Source organism: Peromyscus californicus, unplaced genomic scaffold, assembly GCF_007827085.1.
Source record: "Peromyscus californicus insignis strain IS unplaced genomic scaffold, ASM782708v3 Scaffold_4__1_contigs__length_199733344, whole genome shotgun sequence".
NCBI classification, from domain to species: Eukaryota; Metazoa; Chordata; class Mammalia; order Rodentia; family Cricetidae; genus Peromyscus; species Peromyscus californicus.
This window is the reverse complement of record NW_026294562.1, coordinates 135,126,037-135,142,838: the sequence shown is the minus strand read 5'-3', so window position 1 is coordinate 135,142,838 and position 16,802 is coordinate 135,126,037. Positions and strand designations below refer to the sequence as shown.

At 50.9% G+C, this 16,802-nt stretch overlaps 1 protein-coding gene across 2 annotated transcripts in view; it reads left to right on the top strand.

Moving 5' to 3' along the window:
- Positions 1-6,751: 6,751 nt before the first annotated feature.
- The window catches only part of Adamts17 (ADAM metallopeptidase with thrombospondin type 1 motif 17), a 323,860-nt gene continuing 313,809 nt past the window's right edge, over positions 6,752-16,802 (top strand). For both annotated transcript variants that reach the window (XM_052763539.1, XM_052763540.1), the window contains exons 1-2: positions 6,752-7,262; positions 7,640-8,010. In XM_052763539.1, the coding sequence (XP_052619499.1) occupies positions 7,187-7,262; positions 7,640-8,010 (447 nt within the window). In that variant the 5' untranslated portion in view covers positions 6,752-7,186. The remainder of the gene's footprint in view (positions 7,263-7,639; positions 8,011-16,802) is intronic.

Sequence of the window (16,802 nt, the reverse complement as noted above, 5' to 3'; positions counted from 1 at the left end):
TGATTACGGCTGGCCAGCAGGGCTTGTGGGTCCCTGAGTCTACAAAGTGAGCTATGCCAGCCACCTCATTTTGTTAAATCATCTAGAGCAATTCAGTAAACTAAGTCACAGACTAGGCATCCCAACCCAGAATGACTCAGTGTGGTTAGAGAACTCAGGGAAAGGTGTCTGGCCCTGGGATTCCCCTCAGAGGGAGAGGTGGCGTTACTTCTGTTCTGCAGTGGGCAACTCACTAACTCCTGCGTGCATGAATAGCCTGGGGATCAAGGAGGGTGTGTGTGGGGGGTGGGGCGGCGGCAGAAGATCAGACTCAAGAGGGAGACGTTCAGTCAGTGAACACAGGAGAGGTTAACAGGCCTCAGTGGAGACCTCTTAGCTCTCCGAGTCCCTTCTGTGTCCTTTGTTGTCCCAGACTTGCCTTCCACAGCTGGACCGTACCCAGGACTTTGTCCACACGAAAACCTCTGGGAAGTGCTTGGTTGCCCATGTGCTTTGTTTGACCCTTGCCTTGGGAACTACTTTTCACCAGTTGTTACTATTTCCATGTGTAAAGGGGTTAGACTTGAGGGCCTCTGCAAAGGCAGCAGTAGCTGCCAAGCTCAAGTCCTGCCCAGCCTCCCCACAACTCCCCACCAGGAAACCCCAACAGTCCAGCCATTAGCCCCACACATGAAAACCTTTGTGGTCCAGAGGGGTGTGCCTGTGCTGTGAAATATGTGAGTGTTTACGGAAGGGGCCCAGCCACTTCAGTTGGTCCCTGTGGATGGGCCCTGGCCGTATTGGGGGCACCTATCCAGCGGCTCAGGCCATCGGGAAGGTAATAAGGAATTCTACACACCTGGGACACACTGTACACTCGGAAAACTGCACACCTGGTCCAGGTCACTAAGGATGTGGCCTTGAAGAGGGAGCCCACCTTCCAGTCTTGCCTATAGGACCCTTTTGCGGTCTATCGAAAGCCCCCAAAAGTGCCTGAGGCTTGTCCTGGGCCCACACTTGGTCCAGTTCTCACCCAGGTCTCTTGTCTTGGCAGCAGGTCTGAAAGGGTTCTTGGGGATCTCGAACCTTGGGATCGAGCCCAAAGGAAAAAGAGAGACAGTGATGGGCTTCCCCTCTCTTGTTCTTGGCAAGCTTCCTTCCAGAGGCTCCAGGGAAGGGGAACTTGATAACCATGGAACTTCACCCGTAGATAGCCCCAGAGCTGTCTGGCTCACAGCCAAGCCCTCTGTGTGTGTGTGTGGGAGGGGGGGACTGCCAGCAGGGACTTCAAAATCCATTTGTCTTCTCTTCTCGTGCCCCTCCTCCTCCTTCTTTAACCACCCTCCCCACCCCTGGCCCCTGCCTCTGGCACCCTGTCCCCCAGGACCTCAGCTGGACAGATCTGGTTTCACCCTACTCTGCCAGTTAGAGCCACAGAACCATACCAAGGCTTTCCTTTGGTCTTTTATTTTTCTCTTAATCCCTCCCCCATCTTCCGCTTTGTAAGAGAGGACACCAATCTGCTACGTATTGAACACCCACCACGTCATCTACCTGCCGTCTTTGTAAGAGAGGACACCAATCTGCTACGTATTTGACACCCACCATGTCATCTACCTGCCGTCTTTCACTATTGCTTTGAACTTTAATTCCACACAAGTATTGGGTCAAATTTGTATCCCCTCATTTGAATTTTCAAGCACAACATTGGTTTCAAAATTGCTTTATGGGGATATAAAACTGCACCTCTTTCAGGTTCGCAACTTGTTATATAAGCACCCCTCAAACTATCACCATGATTTGCAATGAACATACTTATTACCCCTACATTTCTTCCCATCCCTTCAGAATTCTTTCTCTGTGGACCATCACTATCATATTAGTTTGTATTTCTAGACTTTTTTTTTTTTAATAAATAAAATTATACACTATGTGCCCCTTCTGAGTGTGGCTTTCTCCACTTAATCATTTTGAGATTCACTGACATCGTGGCAGGCATCCCCAGTTCATTCCTCTTTGTAACAGACTCTAGTGAGCCATCGGGTATGGTCTTTCTACACTCCGTTCATCCGTTCACCTTGTTGCTAGATTCTTGGGATGTTTCCAGTTTGAGATTACTACAATAAAACTGGCATGTCATCATTCAACACAGTTCTTTTTTGTTGTTGTTTTGGTTTTTCGAGACAGGGTTTCTCTGTGTAGCTTTGCACCTGTCCTGGAACTCAGTAGCCCAGGCTGGCCTCGAATTCACAGAGATCCACCTGGCTCTGCTTCCCGAGTGCTGGGATTAAAGGCGTGCCCCACAGTTCTTTGTGTGGTTACCCAAGTTCATGTCTAAGTGTGAAACAGCTGTGAAGGTGTGTGCTTGACTTGTAATGAACCGTTCAAGTGCTGTGGCTATAGCTGGGTTGGTAGTTTGCTTGCCTATCGTGTCAGAAGTCTTGGGTTTGATACAGCACACATCTGTAAAACCAGCACTCAGGAAGTAAAGGTAGGGGGATCAGAAGTTCAAGGCCATCCTCAGCCTCTTTAGCAGGGTTCATTGTTGAGATCAGCCTGGTATGCATGAGACTGAGTCTCAAAAATAATAAATAAGCAAGTAATGAAAATAGTCAAAATGTTTCTAAAGTGGTTGTACGAGTTCATAGTCTGACCAGTCGGGCATGTAAATGCGGATTCCGCCGACTCCCTAACAATACTTGTTTGATGCGTTGCTTGTTCTTAACCCTTTTTAATAGGCATATAACAGTCATTTCGTTGTGATTTTGAATTTGCATATGACCAAAACCAAACAACACGGACCATCTTTATAAATCCTATTTTCCCTTTGTTCGACTTCATTGGTAAGATGTCTATTCAAGTCTTGCTCATTTTAAGGAACTGGGTTATATTTCCTTGTGTGTTTTATTGTGATGAAACCTTTGTAACAAAGAAGTCACCATTTTAGCATCTTAAGTGTACCGTTTAGTAGCATCAAATGCGTTAGCAGCATTACACAACCAGCACCATTATTCTTTCCAAACTTTACCATCACCTACACAGACCCTCTACGACTATTAAGTAAACCCCCCTTTCTCCAGCCTCTGGCAATCTCTACCTATACATTGAACCATATGATAACTTCATATTTAATTTTCTAATATAACTTTTAATTGATTCTTTGGGAATTTCACATCATGCACCCCAATCCTACTCATTTCCCAGTCCCTCCATGTCCACCCCTCACCCCCCTAGCATCCCCCAAACAAGAATTAAAAAACTATTAATTAAAACAAAACAAAACAAAACAAAAAGCTGCTTTGCTCCTCCATCTTTCCCGCCTCTCCAACACCTTTTTGTTCACCTTAGTGGCATTGGGAGCTGTGGTGTGTCATGCAGTATCCCCTTGTCTGCTCTGCTATATTTGCCGATGTTCATTGTAATGAGTTGTTGGTCTGGCTCAAGGCATCTGGCTTATGGCACACCATCAATACTGGACCCTCACCGAAACTCCTCCCAGGTATCCCTTCCTTGCCCCAAGTCATGGAAGAGCCCGCGGCCATGGTTCTGCAGGGCCAGCTCCTTCACACACTCTGACGGGTCACGGATGGAGTAGATGCTGAGGTGGGCCAAAAAACCCTGGATGTGGGTCTGGATGGTAGCTGATTTGGTCAGTCCTGGCTGCTGAGGCCACTCCCCTCAGGGGAGGGGCGGAGCCAGCTCTTCTACACTCACGCCATTGGGCTGGCTCTCCCACACTGTGGAGATGGGGGGGGGGGGTCCCTCCTGAGTGTGGGGCCAGCTCTTCCATGAGGGGCTGGACCAGCTCTTCCGATGCAGGATGCAGCGGACACATACCTAGACATGACCCTTGGCAGCGGCTCAGGCCCAGACATCATCATGGTCCCAGGTGACAGCGCAGGGCAGGCCACTCAGCTTGGCATAGCCCTGGTGGCAGCACGGCCCTTGGACACTAACATGGCCTTAGGTAGTGGCCCAGACCCAGACCCCAGGCATCCATGTGGCCTTTGGTGGGAGCATGGGCCATGGATGTCAACACAGAGCCTGGCTGGGGTAGGACCCACGGACCCAGATATGGCTCTTAGCAGCAGACCAGGCCTGGATGTCACCATGGCCCCTGGTGGCAAGCAGGCCATCCACATCAGCCTGTTCCTCACCACCTTTGCTTCTTCAGTTCTGCCTCTCTCCACAGCACATGAACCTGTCCATCCACTTCTGCTCTCCCATTTCTCCACCATACATTTGCTCGTCATAATGGCGTCTACCAGGCCTGTGGATGTCTTCAGTCAGCCCAAGCCAGCAGCCTGTGCCTGTCTTCCGCCTACTTCAGCTGTATATTTAATTTTTTGAGACACCGACTCTTCAAAAGAAACTGCCATGTGTGACTTGCCCGCCATGCATGGATAGATTCCAGTCCCTCCATTTCCTCACTGACAATACTGTTGTTCCCTGTCGTGGTTGGTTTTAGAACATAAAACAAAGGGTATGTAATAAACAACTTCTCTGTGCCCGCTTGAGCTCAGTGGAGCTCTGATATTATCAACTAAGTGTATTTGACAAATACAGTCTGGTTACAGAGATCTGATTATGGTTTCTCTGCTCAGTCTTGGCTTTCAAAGCATCCTTGATCTGGGAAGACCACTCTGAGTGACGGACGTAAGAAAGGGGACACACCACTGAACTGTTGCTCATCTGGCAAATGTTTATTGGTATTCTCCATGGATCAGCAGTGCCTGGGGTGCTGGGCACACACATACACATTAGCAAGACGGGGTTATTTAAATAATGGAGGCCTTCCATGCTCTTTCTCGCTAGCAAAGGACATTTTAACATCTGGCCCCTAATCATTATTGCTGTTTTTAATCCAACCCACATGAACTTGCCCAACTGAGAGTGATCTGGACAAGAAAGAATGGCAAACAATGAACCAAGGGGGGCATGGGTTTGATGCTTGCTTAGCACTTTTGACAGCTGGAGTGTGGTGGAGTACTCACCAGAGAAGACTGCTCAGACACAGGTTTAAGCCAGTAGAAAGTCTTTATTCGCCGGCCGGAGACTACACTGGGTGTTCAGGATCCCAGTGTAGCCCTGAGCCTTTCTCAGGTGAGCTTTAAAGCACAAAACCATGTCCTGGACTGACAGACTTCAGGTAACAAGAATAGTTAGCCAGAAGCAGAACCACAGAAGCCAAAAACAAGGTTAGTAGATTTAGAGACTTACCCACAACTGTGGACTTTGATAGATTAGGGCTTTGTTTTGATTTTGGCAGGTGGGGCTGTCTACATGCTGAGTTTTACAGTCTGAATGGTACCTCCACCATGGAGTCAATTGTACTAAGGTCTGGGGGCTTTGCAGGGGGAGTCTTTGAAATATCTGATTTAATCAATCGCTTTTCTTCTTTTATTCATATATTAGTAAATATAACCAAGTGCCTATGATATACCAGGCATCTTCTAGGCCCTTGTTTCTCTTTTCAAGAATTGTCCAAGTTATTAGAAGTGTACACTCCTTGATTTGCAGGAGAGAAACCGAATCTCTCTGAGGAGAAAAGCATTTCCCTGGACCGTCACTACAGCTAGCTGCTGAGTGACCGTGCACAGGTCTGATACGCTTCTCTTTTTCTTCCTATTTCCCCTGTAACGATTGAAGCCGTGCCTCTGGTACCCAAGTTCTCAAAACTCAGGGCGAGGCAAAGCCCTACTCATCGCCACCAACAGAACCTGGCCCATGCTGGAATCCACTAGAGGTGCCAAGCAGTGAGGGGCAGCCCCTGGAACAGAGACGAGATCTGCAGCACCTCCTGTGAGAAGCCTTTGTGGAGGGGGCTACAGAAGGCTACCGGGCATCAAACTTAGAGAAGCTCGCCAGGGTTCGGCTCACCTCTGGATGCTTTCTGGTAATATATAATAACCCTGTGATGAAGTCTAGATCCTGACACCCCAAACAAAGAGGTCCGTAGGAGTCTGTCACAACCTTGCTTTGAGAAAACAAAAAAATGGGTGAGCTAGGGAGCGTCACCTGCGGCTGCAGTGGTAACCTTGGGCTCGGTCTGTGTCATCTGTGAGACATTCTTAAAGAAGCCAACGGAATCACCTGTAGGGAGCAGGTAAGGGAATTATCCCGTTCTATTCTGCTGGGAAAATGCGCGTTCATTCTGTTCCTGAAAGATGAAGTTCAGGATCAGGCTTTGCCACTTAGCTCTCCCGTGTCCTGATAGCAAAGCTTGGCCAACATACCTTCCTGCCACCCTCGGAGGGCTCTTGCTGTTTGCAGAGAGTCACACCTGACCTGAAGTCAGGGTCATGAACTCAAGCCAGGGCTCTTGCCAAGCCAGAAACTTGCTGGCTAATTTAAGCAAGCTCCTGAAGTTTCCCTTTCCCCGGTCTCCCGATATTCAAGGGAGCATAACATGCTCTCACCTTTCTGCCTTCTGTGGACATAAAGACCAAAAGAAGCATGCAGGGTGTGAATAAACATTGGAGATACAGCCGTCAGGCGTGAATTCAGGTGCACCAGAAACTCGTCTGGGCTTTTCCAGCCGAAATAAATCAAAAGTTGGAGTCACTTAAATACATAAAGAATTTGATTTCCTTCCTTCCTTCCTTCCTTCCTTCCTTCCTTCCTTCCTTCCTTCTTTCCTTCCTTCCTTCCTTCCTTCCTTCCTTCCTTCCTTCCTTCCTTCCTTCCTTCCTTCCTTCCTTCCTTCCTTCCTCCCTCCCTCCCTCGCTTCCTTTCTTTTCTCTTTCTTTTTTTTTTTGTGTGTGGGAATCGAATGGTCCTCCCTGTCTTCCTGCGAAGTTGGATAGCAGCCCCAGAGGTGATCTCCCCATGGAAGGTCTAGGTTGGTGTCCTCCCAGCTGCTCCAGGATTCCACAACCCGGAGTCGGCTCGCGCCTGCCACCTGGTGTCACGTCCCACCTACTGCCTAGAAACCACGTGTAAGAAAGTGCTTACAACCTAACTACGCACGTTGGTTTCGACCGGCCCTAACCAATACGGACAGGGAAGGCGGGGCAGAGGAAAGCAAAAGCCCAATCACCTCCTACTTTCCAAGGAGAAGGTGGAGCTTGGTATTTACCATGTTGGGTTTGTCCGCAGCGCTAATTACTTTTTCCAAAGGCTGCAGGACTTCACTTCGGCTGGCGTTGCCGCCTCGCGCGCCCCTGCTCTGCCACTACGGTCTTGGGGGCTGCTGGTCCCGAGGACCATGTGTGACGGAGCCCTGCTGCCCCCTCTCGTCCTGTCCTTGCTGCTGCTGGTGTGGGGGCTGGACCCGAGCACAGGTAGTGTCGCTTGCTCTCGCGGCCACCTTCCCCGTGCCCTCCCGAAGCATCCTGGCGCCCGGGTGCATGGGTGGACTGCTGACAGCATCATCATCATCGGAGGAGGAGGAGGCGGAGGAGGAGGGCGAAGGCCGCGGCCGGGGAACAGGGCTCTGGTCCCCCACCCGCCCCCATCCCCGGGCAAGCTGATGGCGCGCCGTCCCCTGGGGCGATCGGGTGGCTTGGCCGGCTGGCAGAGGCCCGGCTCGGGGAGGGAAGGGAGTGCGGGGTCACGGCTGCACGATGTCCATGGAGCTCTGAAAGCTAGCGCCGGAGCCGCCACCGGCGGGAGGTCTGGTGGCCAGGCCGGTGCTGACGCATGTCCTCTCTCCCCGCAGCTGTCGGCGACGCGGCGGCCGACGTGGAGGTGGTGCTCCCGAGGCGACTGCGCCCCGACGACCTGCACCTGCAGCTGCTGCCGGGAGTAGCGGGGCTCCGGCGGTGGCGGCGACCGCAAGCATCTCCAGGTGGCCCTCGTGCGGGGCCGGGAGAGCACGCCCTGTTGCTGCACCTGCCGGCCTTCGGACGCGACCTGTACCTGCAGCTGCGCCGCGACCTGCGCTTCCTGTCCCCGGCCTTCGAGGTGGAGGAGGCGGGCGCCGCGGGGAGCAGCGGACACCCTGCCGAGCTGTGCTTCTACTCCGGACGAGTCCTGGGCCACCCGGGCTCCCTCGTCTCCCTCAGCGCCTGCGGCGCCTCCGGCGGCCTGGTACTGCCCGCGCCCCCTATGGGTCTGCTCTGCCCAGTCTGTTGCGTTGCCTGGGGTGGTCCCGCCGAGGGCTGGGCGGGGGAAGACCTTCCCTCACTTGGCCTTCCAGACTGTGCCGTCTGAGCAGAGGGGACGCAAGTGTGTGTGTGGAGGGGGGGGGGGGGCGGCTGTCATTGTCTCGGCTTCTGTTGTGTGCTGAACCTGGCCCAGGCGCGATTACATTGAGAAGTTAGCTATAGCTCACCTAGGGGAATGCATGGGTAACTGTCGTCCCACTCGCCCAGTCTCTGCACAGGTGTGTGTATGTGTTATGCACGTGTTACGGGAAAACACTTGAAGGTCGATTTCATATGTCTGGGGATGGGGTAGTCATGCACCTCTCTTCTATCCTTCGAATCTTCTTTCTATACTAGGAGGGCACCCCAGGCAGGCTATGGTTAACCTCACTTTTGTTAGCTGGAAGGTAACAAGAGAGGAAGGGTAGCCACTGGCCGTATTCCCTCACCCCAGCGCAGGCGTTTGTCTGGATCCACCCTCAGTGAGAACTGTGGGGTGCTCACCTGGCCGGGGCTTAAGTCGCGTTCTCAAACTTGCTCTTCTCTCCAAGACCTTGCCTTGCTGTGTTTGAGGCACACCTGTGACGAGCACACTGAGAGGCAGAGAGAGTTTGGGGGTCTTTTTTTGCTCTGTTTGTGCTCACACTTGAGCACTTGGCTACACTGGTGTCGAGCCAAATTCTTAGCTTCTCCATGGTGCCCCCAAGGAAAGCACGTGCCTGGCAGATGGGTTGTCCCTGAAGAGCCTGGCGTCACTCAGAGCATGCCATGCACTGTTGTTTCTCGGTATTTTGTCACAGTAGACCTCTGAGATAGAGGCTTCTGATATTGGTTTTTTGGCAGGCCACCCTGGGCCAAGGAAGTTATTCCCTTCACTTATCTTGTTTATCACCACCCACAATTCTCTGGCCTCCACTTACACAGCCAGCAGCAAAGTGGGAAAGCCTGTGACTCCAAGATTAATTTCTGTGGAGTTTCTGCTTTCTTAGCACTGGGTCGAAGCTGGGAGACCTGTGGTTGTAATTTCCTGGGAGCAGCCTAATTTTCTGAGGTCTCATTTTAGGGTATGGTTTACTTTTGCTTAACTGGGAGAAATTGGCAGCTTTGGTAAAAGGAGGCAAAGGCACAGACTGTGGTGGGGCCTGGTAGGTGTTAACGTGGAACGGGGGCAGAAGTATGGGCTGTGGGCAAGGAGGCTTAAGTAGGAGTGAGAAAGGCTCAGATCCCTGTAGGACTTGGGTCAGAGCTGTATCATGTTCTGGGAGGGACTCAAAGGCCCACATCATTTTTCCTGTTTTTGCCAAAGTGTTTCAAGTCTAGGTCACATCCCTGTACTGTACATGGAAACATCTGAATCCCATTTGCTGCGGTTTCGTGAGTTTCTGGAGAGGTCAGAGTTTATACTTCTTGGTGTAAAGTTTCCAGCGAGGAGCTATCTGTGAAGGAGCCCAGGCTGGAAATCTGGAGAACATTGATTGAAAGTCCTCACAGAATGATTGCTGAGCCTCCTCACAGATGTCTTCTGAGCCAGCGGCTCAGGAAGACTGCGCTGCCCTTCTGCACCATGTGAGGGCGCTGTGCCTTAGAGAAAGGAGCGCAGCCAAGACTCTGAGTTCACCCCTAGCCAGTTGCGGGTGCACCTCTAAGTCTTGAGATTTTTCAATTCCAGTTTGAGGAGACGCTGCTGTTGTTTAGTCTGCCTTATTCATCCTGTTCGTGCAAGCTGTACGTTGGACACTCTCCCCGAGTTACACGTAGGCAGAGACTGAAGCAGGAGGGAAGAGACATGGCTGGGAGCTGGTCTCTCGGTGTCAAGGTGGTCCTGGAACAGAAAGGAAAGAAGGTCTTTAACCTTAAGCTACCTGAGATTGCCCTGCACCCCGTCTTTGGCTTGGCTGTCCACCCAGGTGGTTGATAAAGGTGTGGTCGGTCCTTTGGCCATGGAGGAAGCTCTCTGAAGTGTGCAGGGCATGTATGTGTTTGCCGGAATAGTCTCAGCTACAAGGCATGGGTAGAGAGCATCATCCAGAAGATAGCTCTTGGTAGCTGTGGGTGGATGGGGTATCTCAAAAGCCTTCTTGTGTTGAAAGAATCATGTTGAGCAGGGGTTGGCAGACTTTGCCCAGAAAGGAGCAGAAAGTGAATATTTTAAGCTTTACAAGCCATCTAGCCTTAGTCACATCTTCTCAACGTTGTCCTTTTTGAGTGACAGCAGCTATGAGAGGTATATAGGCTATGGATGCTGGGTAACATTTTGGTCATTGGTACATTTTGCCACAGCTAATGTCTACAAATGGCTGTTTTTGCACATTTGCAGAAGTAGTGTGAGCTCTGTTTTCATGGCATGTATGCTGTATGATGTTGGGGGTCTGTTTAAAAGGAGCTACATCGCCAGGATAGAGCACTACTAAATTGTTGATGGGCCACAGAGTGTAAGTTGCCCTCCTCCCCCGAGGTTGTTGGCAGCAGGCGGAGGTGTGGGCCTGTAGGGTTTCCCCTTCTTTGTCTTATCAGGAAGAGCTATACCAGCTGCACTTTTTGGATCTTCAAAGACCCCAGGCCCAAGGATTAATTGTTTTCTGTTTCTGCTGTTTCATTTTATTTACATTTCAGGGAGTCTTTAGATGTAGCGTAGTTTTGGAAGGATTCCTGTAACCATGGAATTGGAAAGCAATGAGCTTTTGGCTGGTGAAGAAGGTATCGCTCCCTAATGAATTTCCCCAAGCCTCCCGTGATTAGCACCAGGTGATAGGGGGCCAGCAGAATTCCAAACGGAACTTCATGAGCAGGCAGGGCAATGGGGGTCGGGGGAGGGGCACTTCAGGAAGGGGAGGAATGCCAATCTCTCAAAGGCTCTTCGTAGCTTGTCTAAAACATGTGGGCAAAAGGGCTGTTTTAGGAAGGGGGAGGTCTCGGGAGGTCTGCAGGCTGCCATTGGGTCTGATGGGCATGCCTTTTCTTAAGTCACAGTCACACGCTGCAGAGCCTTGCATCTCCGTCATGTGGATCAGACACCGAGTTGTCTCGGTGACCACCTTCGCTCTGACTGGTCAGCAAACACAGCACCATTTTTTGTGACCCATCATTGATGGGTGGGTGGGTGCCTTTTACAAACTGTCCTGTGTAGAGCTCTTGCTGTTCTCTTGGAGGCTGTAGAGAGCACACACTTTGGTTTCTAGGGGAAGAAGGGGTGCAGATGGGAGCAGATGGGGACTGAGGCGCCCCAGCCAGTGAGTTTTCCAGCAGCAGCTGAGGTTACAAGAGGCTGGCGTGCTTTTCTAAGGAGGGCAGCTGGCAAGTCACTGGGCCTTGGAATCGGGAGACAGGCTTGGGATGCTGGCCTTGCACTTTACAAGATAGCATTATCCAGCTGTCTGTGGTTGGTCCATTACTAAATTGCCCAGTTTTCTAACTCAAAGTCTCTTTATCAAGTACAGCCGTGTAGGACTTAGTTTGGGCAAAAATTCTTAGCGTGTGGTAACTTTTCAAAAGGAATTTGATAGCCCAAACTACAATATAAGCTATCATGGTATTGACATAGGGAGATACTGCCTGAAGAACTGGTCGTATAAAGCATAAATACGCTGGGAGACACAGAGCACATTCTTAAGTCTTTGTAGATGGCAATAACAGAGTGCACGCCAAGAGACCGGAATACAGGAAAAAGGGGCTGCCGTGAAGCTTGGAGCTGAAGGAAAAGAATTAAAGAGAATCTGAATAGAAAGTTCCAAGGCCTCAGGCCTCCTCTTGAGAGGACATTCACACAGTCAGAGTGACTTCTTCTCCTGTGACCTCCCTTCCCCTCCACACTATTTGCACTTCTAATTGTCCTGCTCAGGACCTTTACCCACCTGCAGCTTTCCAGAACTTCCCAGAACCTGTTAGGACCCCAGGCTCTGGCTCCTTTCTGAACAAGACCTAGGGGGCTCAGATTTCTCTTTGAAATTCTACCAAGTGGCATCATTTTCTAGAAAAAAAAAATACAAGGTGGTGTGTGTGCGCACGCGTGTGTTGGGATTACATGCCCTCCCCTTTACACAAATTCTGAGGATCAAATTCAGGTCTTCATGCTTGTAAACTGTCTCCCTACTAAGCAATCTCCCACTAAGCAATATCTCCCTAGCCCCTGACTGCATTCTCGAAGCACATTCCCCGACCACTGAATGGCATCAGTGGCCTGACCTTGGCTGTGTGTGGCAGGAAATGTTTCTGCAGCCTTTAGATCTGCGACAATCACAGTCACTGGTTGACCTTTCTCTGGGGAATAGTTTTCTGCTCAGGTACACAAATGCATGGCCCTTTTTTTGTGGTTTCGGTAAAGAAACTGCCTGGTCCATTGAGACTGTGACCTTGAGCAAGTCCTTAACTCCTTTAAAGCTCTCCTCACCTGGAGCCATCCAAAAGACAAATGACACTGTCCTGCTGTTGATGGAACAGAATAAGATAGAATCTGTGAAATCTTTCAATGAGAGCCTGGCTTATTAAGGCATTAAAACCAGGTTTCTCTTCTAGCCCTACAGCTTATTTCTAGTTATAAATCAACCAGTCAGCACAGTTGACTAGATCACTATTCCACACCTGCCATGTGCAGAATGCTTGAGTAGGCCTCTATCAAGCCTCAGAGATAAATGCAACCCAGCCCAGCCTGAGAAGATGGTCCCCATGTGAACACTCCATCCTTTGGGGAAGCTGAGCCAGGAAAGCAAGAGGAGGTTCTGGAAGATGAATACTGGGGTCAGGCAGGGTAGAACCTCAGTCAAAAGAAGGCTGGAGCTGAAGGGAGTGGACATCATGTTCTAGAAGAGAAGCGTGAAGGCCAAGCTACCAAGGTCAGGTTTTCCCAAGATGGGGGACCTATGAGTTGGTAGTGGGGTAGGATGGGGTGGATTATTTAGGGGGTGATAGGAGATGAACTGAGTGAACATGTGTGGGTGGGATGAGAGGGCACACCAGATGCCAGTCTGTGGCATGTGAAACTCCCCAAGCTGAGTAGAGACTCCTGCAGGGCTGGTTAAACTGATTGCTGAGCCCTTCCCAGGGCCCAGTTGTGGGTACTGCCGCTACTTCCATTGGCCCGGCTTTACACTCAGGCCTAGAGGCAAGAGAAGGTTCTATAACAGTTGTCTGGGGAATCCTGAGGAGAGCATGGTGGGGTGGCCCAGAGGAGGGACCTTTGGGATGACAGACTCGGGCCTTTGATGGGGGAGATGCCCATGGGAAGGATGGCAGCACACAGGCAGACTTCACACACAGCTGGCCGGCTGACTGCAGTGAGCGGAAATGGAGACCCCAGCAAGGGGCCCCACGTTCTGACCAAGAGCTAATCTTGAAAAAGTCAGGTGTCTGTGTTCAGGAGTTAAACATTTGTAGGTGTGGCAGCAAGACTGAGGGTTCAGGATGGAAAGGCCCTCGTGTCTGTGTGTGCAGGAAGTGGTTGTGTGCTGGGAGGGGGTTGGAAGACCCCCATGTCTGTGTGAGCAGGGAGGGGGTGAGAAGACCCTCATGTCTGTGTGTGCAGGGAGGGGGTTGGGAAGGCCTCATGTCTGTGAGCAGGGAGGGTTTGGGAAGGACCCCATGTCTGTGTGTGCTGGGAGGGGGTTGAGAAGACCCCCCCATGTCTGTGCGTGCCGGGAGGGGGTTGGGAAGGCCCTCATGTCTGTGTGTACACGGTGGGGGTTGGAAACGCTAATGTCTGTGTGTGCAGGGGGTTGGATGGGGTGCAGGAGAGGTATGGGTCCACCAGATTCTACTAAGCCCACTAAAGCATCAGAGGCCAGTGCACAGGCAGACTTGAAGCTCCAGGGCAGTTGCTCCATGGAAATGGACTTGCCTTTGACTCTGTCCTCCACTACCCATTCCCCCCTCTCAATGCAGAGGAGACCCAGGCCCACTCTGTGAGTCCAGGAGCTGCAGCTTTCTGAAGAGGGGCTGGGGGCTTCCTAGGCACTGAAATTCCAGTGTGGCCTTAGTAGGCGGGTGCCCTCAACAGTCACCTAGTTTCACGCACCATCCCCGGCGCCTGCACTCTGTCTAGATTGTGATTGTACCTCTGGTCAGGCTGAGCTGTGGCGCTCTTCCTGTTAGGAAGTGATAAAAGCCCCTCACACATTTTCCAAGGCAGGAAAGTTAGTCCTGTTTGGGGGAGGTAAATAATGCCTTCTCTCACAGGAGTCCAGAAGTCCCCCCAAAGCAAGGACCCAGAACAAAAAGAGTGTTGAAAGTTAACCGCCCAGAGCAGGTTATTCCTCCTGCTCCATTTTATTGACCTGTAACTCTTTTATGTGGGATTCCCAGTCTAGCCAAATGTAAGATTTCTTTTTAAGAGCATTTCACTGGGGGTTGTTGTTTGGAGTTAAGCGATGTGCCAGTGGTAGGTATGTGTGTTGTTGGCATTTCCTGTTCCCTAGCTATCTCTGCAGAAGCTGTGGGCAGTCTCCTGCAGTGGAGTGTTGCGATCTGATCCCTGGAACACACAGCCTTGAGGAGCATTGCAGTGTGTTGGTCTCTCCGCCATGGACGATGACTGGAGACTTAGCATGGGCCAGAAAATCCCCACATAGCTCTTGGGGCCACAGTGCAGGGTTACAGCCCAACAGTCAAAGGATGGCCCAGGTTATAAATCCAGGTGCTTCTAGACGTCAAAGTCAAGGTAGCTCTCCATATGCTGTTAAAAGCCATCATGGTGGTTCTTGTGTATGGCTATCCACTGGATTTCCTGAGGAGCTTCAGAAGAAATATCTGTGCTTACATGCTATCTATTCCCTCCTCGAGTGGGGCCCGAATGTCAGGTCTCTTCATGTGGTACCATGAATCTTACAGCTGGGGATGACAATCCCCAGTCAAGGGCACTGTGGCCTATCTAATGTAGTGATATCTGGGACAGTCCCTATAAATGTGGCAGACTTGAGAAAAATCAGGAAGGATAGTTCTGATCCTGCCTCAGTGGAACCAACTGTTAGGTTGTAAAAATGTCTGATAACGAGGGAGTGGGCTGCTGAGAAGGGGGCTCAGGGAAAAGAATGGAGGACGGGGGAAGATAAGGTGAGTTGGTGAGTACTTAAAGGGAAGGTTGTGGGTGGGGGACGCAAACAGCATGTGAATTCTTTTGACACAAATTGTCACATTTATGGGACAACAGAGCATCTTATCCCTGGGCCTGTGCAGATCAAGTGTTAGAGACCCCCATGGAGCCTCTAGATGATGAGACTAAGACCCAGGGAGGGGGAAACCATGGGGCCTTTCTACTACTAGCCCACAGGCTGAAAACTTAATGTAACTGTTTCTCTTTTATACTTGGCCTAGTTAGTCATGTCTCTACTTGAACATAAGGTCCCACGAGGACCAGGAGCTGCCAGGCAAAGTACAGCTGATTTGTCCCTGTATTTTGTCCCCACTCACCAGTGACTTCTTACCCAGTGGAAGGAAAGCTGTATATGGGGACCCCCCCCCCAAGAAAAGATGCCCCAAGAAAAACCTTTCCCCGAACTAAAAGCTGAGTGTGTGTCGAGGATTCCCCACCAGAGTGACCTCTCCAGCTCTCAAACCTTGCATTCAAGCTGGCTGCTACCTGATTTCCACACACTGCATGGGAAGAAGAACCCAGCCTTTCGCTGGAGTCGAGGGCGGGTTGTTAAGGAAGGGGTGTTCTGCCCGAGCCTCTTACTGCGCTGCCCACCGCAGCCCCTCTCCACTTCACACTCTCCCGAGGTGTCTGAGTGAACAAACTCAAGTTTTTGCCTCCAAGGAGCGGGGAGGAGGCTGGCTCTCCTCAGGTGGTGCAGTACCGCTGAGAGACAGTTTCATTTAGGTAGTGAACTCTGTGAGTTGTTCTTGGCGAAGGTTCTAATGAAATGGAAACCTTGAGATCGGCTTAGAGCCGAAAGTATGGTCTCTCGCTGCATGTTGGGAAGGACTCGGGGCTGTAGGTGATCTGAGGAGTTGATCTGATTTGCTGTCCAAGCACTGTGGAACTTAACTATCTCATTTGGCTTGAGGTCCTGGGCTTGAGGTAAGAGATGCTGTAGCACTGTGCAGAGGACCATGTTCTCAAACTGCCCAGCAGATCAGCAGCGTCTGTCGCTGTGGAGGGACTTACTAGCAGGGCACGCTGTTGAACCACTCAAGATCTCCAGAGCATTCTGCTCCATACTGTTTTGAATCCCTGGTTCAGTGTGTTGTAGTCCTTTCCTTGTATGAGATGCGCACACACGCTTTGGGGACCCGAGGTCAACCCTGGGTATCTTTCCTTAGATGCTATACGCCTTGCTTTTATATGAGACATGAGCCCTCTCTGGCCTGAAACACACCAAGTAGGCTACAATGACTGGCTAGCGAGCCCCACGGACCCTCCTGTCTCTGCCTCTTCCCCAGTGTTGGGGTTATAAGCATGTGAAACCATGTCTGGTTCTCTTGTGTGGCAAGCTCTTTACCAACTGAAGCATCCCCTCATCCCTGTCATGGCTTTATGTATGGAAGGAGGGAGGATAAATGAACATATATATATTTACATATATGTGTGTGTGTGTGTGTGTGTGTGTGTATGTGTGTGTCTGTGTGTATATGTGTGTGTGTGTGTCTATGTGTATATTGTGTGTCTGTGTGTATATGTGTGTGTGTGTGTGTGTCTCTAAAGTGGGTCTGCCTCATCGGAATCTGCTGGCCAAGGCAGTCCTGCCTGAGCTGTGTGGCTCAGGAGAGGGGATGCTGCACGGGTCAGTGTTTAGAGTGGGTCCTTTC